General features: G+C 40.9%; 1 protein-coding gene across 1 annotated transcript in view; it reads left to right on the top strand.

The window, feature by feature from the left end:
* Positions 1-1237: 1237 nt before the first annotated feature.
* specc1 (sperm antigen with calponin homology and coiled-coil domains 1) overlaps positions 1238-10880 on the top strand; it is a 70481-nt gene continuing 60838 nt past the window's right edge. Inside the window, exons 1-3 of the mRNA XM_080483258.1 lie at positions 1238-1447; positions 6720-6899; positions 7017-7152. Coding sequence (XP_080339384.1) covers positions 6738-6899; positions 7017-7152 — 298 coding nt within the window. The 5' untranslated portion in view covers positions 1238-1447; positions 6720-6737. The remainder of the gene's footprint in view (positions 1448-6719; positions 6900-7016; positions 7153-10880) is intronic.

Raw genomic sequence — 10880 nt, 5'->3', positions numbered from 1 at the left:
AGTCATGAAGAGGAAAATTCACAAATAAAGATCACATAACTTCGTCTCATGTGAAGCTGAAAAACTTTCTAATGACTTTCCCATAAAATGAGTTTGTTGGTAATGACTGCTGGGATCCATTGGCAATAAAAAATATTATCAAAGAGATGCTAGTTGGAGGCTTGTACGGATATGTGCTTGTATGTAGGCCTGCAACTGTCATACCTTTTAACTTACTGTATGGTTTGTTCAAAAGCTCATTTTATCATTTGTCTTTATCACTTCAACCGGAATGTATCTCTCTGTGGTTTTTGTGTAATCTGATGTGACTACATAGAAATATATGACCAATGTTAAAGCGCACATGACACAAAGGCTCCAGTCAAAGAGATAGAGTCATCAAAAGCACTCAGGCTACGTCAAATCACACTGGCAATCTCTCTCTGCAGCAGGTTCTTGAAACTTTGTGCTTCTTTCTGAACTGTTGCTCAACTCCGTGCAGCGCCCTCCTAAACTGCACTTTTCTGTGGTGGTGTGTTGGGGTGTGGTCAGGCCAAGTTCCTCAGTTTACCGCCCGCCACAAACTGAAGCCCGTTTCATCCCGGCCCAGAGCAAGCTGCGCTCTCTGCCCACATGCTCTGCAGTCTTGGCAAGCTGCGTGCCGCGGCATTCAAACAAGACCAGTATGGGAGAGGATAAAGTGCTGACCCCTCCGCAAACAATCCACCCTCATATTATGAAGTGTTTGTGAGACAAGCGTTGGCTTTGTCTGCGTTAGTCGATGTTGTTTGTGCCCAAACAGTTTGCATGTCATTTGGAAATAAAGCACTTGTAAACTAATCTTTATTTTTCTTCTTTAGAGAAGAAGAAATGCCCAGAAATGTCATTAAACCAGGATAAGACCTTGTTTTACACAGTTGTGGTTTTCAAATATAGGAGCACAATAAACCTGCTGTCTCGCCCACAGAGTGCACACATGGGCCCAGTCAGGTCAAGTCAAACCGCTGTCCTGTGAATAAAGCACAGAGACCTGTCTGTCTGATCACTTCTGATACAAATCATCCTCCACTGCCTGGCCTGCAAGTCTTCATGTCACACGGTGAAGATCTCCTCCTCCTCTTCCTCCTCCTCCTCCTCCTTCCAGTGCATTCTGGCTTCTTCTCTGTCTGTTTCTCACATGTGAGCAAAACTCTGGAAAAACTGTGAAAGGAGAAAAACATGCCCGCGGCCGAGGCCACGGATCTCTCTCTTCCTCTTTGTATGAGAGAGAGTGAAAGAGGCAGCAGCATGTACAGCGCTGTGGTTGGCAGTACTTCCTCACCCTGACTGCTACATGGAGGCTCGAAACAGCCACCGCTCCTGACCCGTCATTCTCGCCCTCCGACTGTCTCTGTAGAGCTCTGCCAAGGACACATACTTTGGTCAGTGGTGCTGGAGGGCACTCAGGCAGAGAGCATCCTCCGAACACGTGAGTGAACTGCATCACTGTTCTCGCAGGTTGTTTCACTCACTTTCCCATTACTGGATGACATTGACTTCTTTTGTGTCTTCAGTGATTGCCGTGCAGCTTTAAAGGAGCAGTGAAGTTTATTTTGGATCAAAGTGAAGTTTGAAAGAACATCTGGTACCTTTATTTCTGCCAGGGTTTTCACTTTTCTGTCAACTACCACAGCACTTTTCTGAAGGGGAAATGTGGGCCGGGCTTAAATTTGCAATCCATTATATACATGGAGGTAGCATTTACGCAAGACTTTTTACAGCAGTGGCTAACCAAAGGAAGTCTTGTTTAGGTTGAGTTTATGCTTACAGTATGTTATATTAAAGTTTCTGTAGATCTTTTAAACCCACAGAGTGAAGCTGACTCAGGAGAATGTGATGATGCAGAACAACAATCGGCCCATAATGGTGTATATTTACATGGTAGTGGTCAGGAGCATAATGGATGAATGTACAGATTTTTGTCTTGCTTGTAATACTACATTATAGTCACTGTTATTTAAATAGAGAAAAGCTAATGAAGCCAAAGTTGATATCAGTTACAGTCGACATCTCTCATGTTCCTGTCCGGAGGTTTGAGTGCAGCAAATATGATGTACTCTTTATCAAATAAACAGGAGTTTAGTGGAAAAGTAACAGTAAAACAACACAATGATAAAGCCGGTGAGCAGGACAGAAAGAAACAGTATCTCACAAACTCTTTCAGTTTATGTAACGAGTAACAAGGTTTGAAGGAATTCAATGATTGCAATTGCAATTTGTTAATATCAGAAATACTAGGTGGTATGACAGATATATCGCTTACAGTGAAATCATATTTAATGTAATATTTTTAGAATGGATGGAATACATTAAGAGATTGTATCACCATAACCAGTTATAACAGGAGCGCAGCAGGATTTACAGTCAGTGACACTGACAGGATGTCGGTTGCTGTGCTCAGAGAGCAGCATGAGATGGGTGGATGCTCCAAACTCTAACCAAACACACACACTCGGAGCATTTGAAGTGGAGCTCTTATTTATATTGCAGAGCCCGTGTATGAGGTCAGAACATGGTCAGGACTGGTTAGCCGAGAGTTCCCTCTGTGGCCGCGAGGCAAGTTTTGGTTTTTGGCGAGCTCGGCAGGCCAACTTACATACTTGTGCAAAGTACGCCAAGATGTGAGTGTTTCCTTTGTCTCTGTTCGATGGTAGAGAGATTGTATAGAGCGGTTATAAATAGTTTGGCGGTTTCAGTTTTGTCGTGAGGGACTTTCACTGCCGGTTATGATATCTTATAAATCCTTTTTTTTTTTTTTTAAGTAGAAATTGACATTATCACCATCTGGGAGTGTTTCTTGTATGCAACATTTTCACGTTGTACTGGAGTAGTTTTGATTGACATGTAAAATTAGTTTGATTCTGTTTTTAAACCTTGATTTGATCTGTTTTGATCATCAGTTTATATTATGTATCAGTGTGGATCTTGGTTTGTGATGAAAGCACGTCGTCCTCTGGCCCGGGGTTGTATCGGATCAGATGATGTGTGTTTCATCCAGGCCCAAACAGATAACTGCTGTCGGTTGGTCTCGACTCTCTGTGCTTTTTTTCCTTCTTCTTATCTCCTTTCAGCAGCTTCAGAAACTCCCTGAGAAACTGCACCACCACTCCGTCCCAATTTAGGCTTTATGTTCAATCCGGCTTTTATGGAAACAATATAATTAAGACAAGCTGCGCTCAGGAAACCTCAAATTATGCTGGGTTCTTTAATTTTGTGTTTTTGAGGACAAATTCCATATTTAGCTTTTTACCAGCTATGTTTAAGGCACAACGTCATCATTTTACATGTGTATTTTGTCAAAACAGTGCAAGCTGACTTATTGCAAGGTTCAGTAAATGTCAGTAATTTATGTTTGCTGTGCTGCCGTCCAGTGAGGCTGAAGTTTTGCTCTCTGCCCAGGATTTTATAGATACTACAGCCAGCCATTTCTCTTGTATACGGCTTCATCCAGTGATTATTGATGAAGGCAAGACGCATCCTGGGAAGTTCACTAGTCCATCACAAGACAAAGTATGAAAATAGACAACCACACACACACACACACTCAGAGTCACACCCACAGGTAAATCTATTGTCAACAATTAACCTTAATGTATGTTTTTGAGGAGGAAACCAGAGTATCAGAAGGAAACACACGCAGAGGGAGAACATGCAAACTCTGTAAAAAGATCCCAAAGCCCAACCAGGACTCATGAGGTGAGAGTATTAACCAACAGACCACAGCACAAGTTCATACTTCTACTAAAAATATTTAAAATGGAAGAAATCAGAGCAAGATTACAACTGATTGAAAAAAAACAGTGGAGATACTGCACTACGCTTGTGCAAAATAATGCACCTTTCCTAGATGTTTGTGTTTGTTGAACTTGTTGTTGTTGTTGTATTGACTCTCTGACTGTATCAGTATCTGTATCGTAATCACATTTTTCCTAATTATCATCCGTTCACGTGGGTCACGTTTCACGGTCTCCACGGCAACCTCTCTGCTCTCATTGCTCTGGTCTCTCTGTGTGTGAAGGCTCGACACGGAGAGCAGAGGGAAAGCTGCAATGTGATGAATAATAGATACTTAAAACTTGAAAAATACATATTCAACCCTATCAGCACTGCAATATTTAGAAACTTTACACTTGCGTAGTTTCGATACCCGTCGCGAGTCTTATCTCCTGGCTTCTTCAAGTTGAAAGTACAACTCTGCTGTCTGTCTCTCAAAGACATTTAGGCTTTATAACTAGGACGTGTGAAGTAAATGGGACACAGCTCTGGCTCCTGAGAATCACGTCTCTGCAGAGGAATACAGAGGTCACTGTTGCAGATTTCAGTTCTGCAGTTGCCCAAGAAAAGGTGAAAACAGAGTGTATGAAGGTGCCTTTGTGTCGCTTTGCTCGTTTCAATTAGGGGGAAATGGAAACAGTTTAACTGAAGATGAAGAGAGCCCGTGTTGGACTTGGACGCAAATCCTGCCATAAACAATGTAAACTGATCTTAGGGGAGTGGAGGCATCATGGCTGAGGTGTTACACTGAAAGGCCAGGCAGGAGTTAGTCACAGGATATTGCCTAGAGAGGGATCGAGTATCATATGATGGGCCAGCAGGGAAACACATGCTCTTGTGCAAGCCAAAAAAAAAACCCAAAGTGTATATAGTTGTTCCTAATCAGATCAGACCCTAAACACCCACAAATGGCCAGTAATAAATATTTACTGGCTAACCTGCCCCAAAGTCCTGTGTTTGGGACATTTTGTTGATCACTATGCTCTCCTGGTTGGTTAGTTCACAAACAGCTTCTTAAATCCATCAAAGGACTATTTGTGCTTCTGCAGACTTCACGCATTTTGTTCTAAATTGTAACTTTCAGTCTTACAAAGAGCCTTTTCTCTCTCTCAGGTTAACTTGTTTCCATGCTTGCAGAGACTGGAGGTTCTCCTCATTAGCAGCCTTGCACCTCACGCAGACAGGAGATCGGGTTACCATAACCCTGATCGATGAGGGAGTGAATCCCCTGGGAGCCACCAAGCTCTCCACCAGCTCACACTGGGCTCGGTTAAGTGCCCTCCTGCTTCCTTCACTCACTCTTCAGCCAGATGAGTGCAAATCCTTCTGGACAGCAGATATATGCTTCAAATAGCAATTCAGACCACATCCTGTCGGACATTTGCGTTTGGGTCATGTGTAGTTGTTTGGATGCCTCTCGGTAGATTTGTGCAGATAGTGTTGAATCCTGGTGGCTGCATCTGGGTTTGAACAAATCAAATAGGAAATTCTCTTCTCTCTCTTCCCTCTTGCAGGAAATGATTCAGTAGCGCTGCTGTTGGAATAGCCTACGCTGACCTCAGACATGGCTCTGACTTTGTGTGTTTTGGAACGGCTTTAAATGTCAGCAGCCACTGCTAATGCAGTACGGTTTCCTATTAACCTGAAGCTATTGTGCTGCTTGTTATGCGGCGTTTCCTCTCAGGTTGTGTTGTGTTGTGTTACAAGAAGAAAATTGTTTATAAATTAGTTTGTTGATACCTGCAAACAAAAACCAAGCGAGAGCTTAATGAAATAATTTTTTTAATCTCTGTTTAAATTAGAGATATTACATACAGCTCTGATGTCTTGGAAGAATTAAATCATGTCTCCTGCTTTTAAAGAGGCTGAATTCAGGGATGCACAATATTGAATATTTAGATTGTGTTGTACATGTCAATATTTTCCTTCTGACTGGATGCTGATACAGTGCAAATATTTAACACCATGTACTTACTAATGACATAGGACTCTCTCCTGTTGTAAAATTACCATATTAATTTGCAGACTCAGACCTGAAACTGAATTAATGTAAAACAATATTGATTCAGCAAAAATCATGAAACCAGTCCAGCACAGGTTAAATAAAACCTTTAACATTTCTTAGTCATATACAGTGTTGTTTCATTTGTACAATGCTGTAGGATCAATCCTACATGAACAATCGTGATTCAGTGAAACATTAAGTATTTCTTCTCTCTTGCAATAATCATTTATGGGTTCAGCTGAAACTCACTCACATGGAAGTGAACAGTGGATGTTTTTCTTTCCATTTATGTTGAGAAAAAGTTGCCATGTTTAAAGAAAATGACAGGTTGAGCCTCCTGCTCTAGATCTCCTCTAAATGTAAGAAACCTCTCTGGCAAATTTAACATGTAGGAGAAGTAATCTAATTGTGTAATAAAAGCATGTATCATTGTATCCTCCAATCAGTGGGAATGGATTGGACCTTAAAAGCTTCAGAAAATGTTTAAAATATAAAGATGCAATAGATGTCAAGTTAGTGGAATGCCAAAAATAGATCTTCGCCAATCTTTTCCTCATTTATTTGTAAGATGATAAAAGACGATACAAATGAAGAGCTGAGAACTCCTGCTGGGTGTGTCCTGCTTCCGAACCAGACGCTTCAGCTCTGATCATTTCTATTTGTTCTTTTGTTCATTTATATTTGTATGCTGAGTTAAATGGGCTAAGGTTTTTGTCGTCTTGTTGCTCTTTGAGACTTTGTTAATCTTTAGAGGTCTCATCTAGTTAACAGGCAGTCATGTGTTCTTCAATTCATACTGCTGCTTCTGAGGCATGGTGGTCAAAGAGAGTAGTCAGAGAGAGTCCCAAACCTCCCTTTTAAGAGAATTAAATAAATCATTGCTCTTTTCTTTATTTTTCTCTCCTCTTCTGATTTTGCTCAGGCTCACTGACACGCAGCCATGCTGAAAGCGGGGGCCACCAAGGTGGGGCTGCCCAAGCAGGGACTCCAGGACCGGGGAAAGCAGGCCTCTTTAGCCTCCTCTTCATCCACAGCCACCTCCACAGCCATGAAGACGTCCAGATCTTCCAACATGCTGGCCTCAGAGCAGCGCCTCAGCAGGGTGAGTCACAAACACCGTCTACCATCGACTAGTTAGAATAAATGTGCAATTGAGTCAAGGTCAAGATTCTACATTGATCCTTAAATATCGATGGTAAGAGCAGATGTGGGTTTGCAGCTGAAACGAGCAAACAGCGACGATGCCCTGACCAAGCCTGCGCTGGGGGCCGCCGGCTCCGGGTCCCGGATGAAGAAGACTGTGACCACCGGAGCCATTTCGGATCTTGCTGAGGGTCGTCCTCGCAGCACGTCAGGTAGGAATATTATAACTCACTTTAGAGAGACAGGAAAATCCTTGCTCACAAATAATGGATGCAGTTCATGTTCTCCTCCAGAGAAGCTGGAATAACCACCTTCAGCCTCTAGAGGGCGACACAGCATCACATAAGTTCCTTGGTTTAGCTTCCAGGTGCTGATTTAACTGGCAGCTGAGGAGAGCCTTCCCGTTACCCTTTACTCCTTTTTTTTTTTTGTTTCTCCTCTCTCTTCCTGTTTTATTGGCACTGGACTGGTGCAGGTGGCCGAGGACTGAGGTTCTCAAGGATTTGGTCCAAAATCTCAGACACTGGATGCTTTCATAGTCGGCTCCTCAGACGAACATCTGCTCAGCCGTGTGAGCAGCAGGAAAGGTTTTGGATAAGAAGGCAGGGAAACTGTTATTTTTTTCTCTCCATGAAGGTGGTGGTGTTACCGACTGTTTTAGTGTGTGACACCCGTTTCTTGTGTGTATAAATACTGTGTGTTCCTGCAAAATATTGGAATCTGTTTAGCCTCAGACGTGAATTACATAACAATTAAGACAAATCCAATCTTTAAACTGCTGTTAACATTTATATTACAAAATGTGACATAGGTTATATTTCAGCAGACTGAAAACTGCTTTCTCAAACATAACTGGTAATGTGGATAAAAATGCTTATTATCCTACTCTGAAACATTCAGATTTTATATTCCCCACAGGAAATGTGAAAACCTTTCTCTGTGTGTATGTGGCCTTGTTCTTATATACTTGTGTGCATCCACCTTATTATTTTATGATAAAAATGGAAGTCCCCTTTAAGGAAACCCATAATAAATCCTATGATATATATATATATATATATATATATATATATATATATATATATATATATATATATATATATATATATATATATTATAGGATTTATTATGGATAAATATTTAAATATATATATACATTTTATAGGGTCAGTCCAAGGTTAGGTTTAGGTAAGGGTAGGACCAGATACTAGTATGTGTGGTTGAGTGAAGAGCAAGTGTATCAGTCAATGTATTTTCCCCATAATGCATTGAGACAGTTCAAAATGTTTTGTGTGTATGTTATTGAATGTATTGATTTGGGTTTGAATTTGACTGCAACTGATGTAAAATTGCTTCACCCAAGAGACAAAAATGGTCCCCATTTAGAAAATTCTTGATTTTCTCTGTGGCAAACCTCTTTGATAAACATGCGTCAGGGCTAGACAGCTATAGCGACTGTGGTTGAGCAGCAAATTGATTTAAATAAATGTTTTGTCTCTACTCCTTAAAAAGCATGAAATCATTGCAAAATATTTGAGCTGAGTGTTTTCCCTGCACGCTGATGAGGGCATTATGGAATCAGGGCCCCCTTTTTATGTTTGTGTGGTTGCACGCTTGTGTGAGTGCCTTTAATTGATTTAGCTTTAATCTTTTTTTGTTCAAAAAGTTCAAAAGCGGCACAACACACCATTAAAGCATTTATGAAAGTACATAATGAATACATAATTACTTGCCAGTATCATAATAAAGATAATTTTCTTCAAAAGAAATTTGTGGGGACCGACCACAGCAAACATTATGCAATTCGTAGATTTGGCAAAATAGTACTGGAATATTAAAGTATTTGGACACTTGAGGGACAAACTCTGCCACCTCCTGCCTTCAGACGGCACACTGTGTGAGGTCCATCTGTGTTTGTTTTCTGTGACCGAATCACAGTTTCTTTGGCTTTCCTATTTACTGAGCCGCGGTATATTTGATCAGAGGCTGTCGTGCTGTCATGAACATTTCTCTACAATATTAACTGTATTCCTTGTGTGTTGGCATTTGAGATTGTGTTAGCGGAGCTTGAGGGCAACTGCAAACAGACTTGATAGCAAAATCCCTATTACATGTAGGACAAATATGGCTGCTGATAATGATGGGCATTTGTTTGCAGTAATTAACGTTGTTCGCAGCACACCCTTGGAAATTCCTGCGTGTGGGAGATAGCTTGTTTGTTTATGGCGCCCCATCTACACTGTTCTGGTTGATTTTGTCGTCTTCAAAGGGCTCTTGTGCTGAAGCGGAGATAATTGAATTCTGCTTGACAAAAGACTCCAGAGGAGCTGAGGAAAACCGCGGCCAAGAGAGGCTCACGGTTCTTTCAGACACAATTAGACCGTCATCTGCTTTCAGTGGATTGGGTTCTAATTAGCCAAAGTTTGCTTTTCTCAAAGTGTTTTCACACCCAAGGACAAGAGCATATTCCCAGGTTGTTTCTTTCATGATAAATTCATTCCTCTTCACATGTTTGGGTTAGCCTAGTTTTCCTTGGAAGTTTCTGGCAGCGAAGCACAGAAAGAAAGAAATGCACTCAACAGTCACTTAATTAGGCACATTTGTACATTCTAGTGTAATCCAGCACAACAGCTCTGTCTTTACCTCTGCTTTTATTTAAGAATTAACTAAGAATTTAGTTTTTTTGGTTCTCTCTATTATAATGTTTTTTCTAACCTGGACTTATAGACTGTTGCATCACATTTATTTGAAGTTTTCATTCATTTTCATTTCGGACAAGATAGTTGCATCTCAATTTATTTGTATGTACACATACAATGACAAAACTTTGTTCAGTTTTGATGGATATGTTAGATTTTAAGTTGGCAGCACATTTGTTTTTGAGGTTGTCGTTTTCCCTATATATCAATTTTATTCCCCTTCAGTGTTTTTAAATGGAGTAATAATAATATACAGAGTACATCCTCAAAAACAGACATTTTCATTTAAAGCAGATCTGAACAATCATCCATTGTGCTTAACCAGCTTTTTAATTGAGTGTAACTTCCTTCTATTTGTATAGTAAATACTTGACATGAGAAACTCCTCTGCTTTTTCTATAAGTGTTTTTAATTCACATTCAATCTGCCCCCACATTGGCGCAAACCTTTCCAGAGTTTCTCACTTTACAGTGAGACTATGGTATTTAGTAATAGAACTATATTGATGATGTGATGCTGTTGTTTGTTTGTATTTTGTCATCGGGAGGCAAAGTCTTAAAAAAATGGATGCCCTCAGCTTCAAACTACTTTATTTCCTTTCATGTAATCAAGATAGAATTTAAGTCATCCAATACATACCTTATGAATAAATGAACTCTACCCATAGCTAGTTGCTTAATATTTTATAGGACACATTTCCTCATGAAGCTCGCTCAAATCTGTTCTCACCAGCACATTTTAATCTGTGGGACAGACACGGACAGACGCTTTCCAATTCCCCTGAGGCCAGCTGTGTTCTGCACCTGTGTTTGAAGTCCCATCAGTGCACGTCAAGCCACATGAAGGCAGACAATGAGTGGATATGTCAAACAGGTCTGAGGAGACAAAGCCAGTCAGTGTGAGGAAAATTAAATGTGGCACCTGAAAGAGCAGCGATGGTTAACTGTGCGTGCGAGCTGTGGCAATCATCATTTAGCCTGCTGCGTCCGATCCCTCCTCAGCCGGCCTGACGTGAGAGCTCTTCTGAAATACCCACACAGGGGAAATGACAGGATTTGAATATAGATTGAGGTGCTGCTCTGTGGCATTTGGAAATATTTGTGGTGTAATAACTGGAAATGTCTCAAGTATGCCAATTCATAGATGTCGGGGAGGGGAGATAAAACAGCCATCGGGAAGATATCGTTTTGGGGTGAAGCGAAAAGTCTGCAAAATTTGCATTTTGGCATTTTGGGTTAGAC

This window comes from Lipophrys pholis (assembly GCF_963383615.2).
Source record: "Lipophrys pholis genome assembly, chromosome: 16".
In the NCBI taxonomy this organism is placed as follows: Eukaryota; Metazoa; Chordata; class Actinopteri; order Blenniiformes; family Blenniidae; genus Lipophrys; species Lipophrys pholis.
This window is presented reverse-complemented; position numbering and strand designations above follow the sequence as displayed.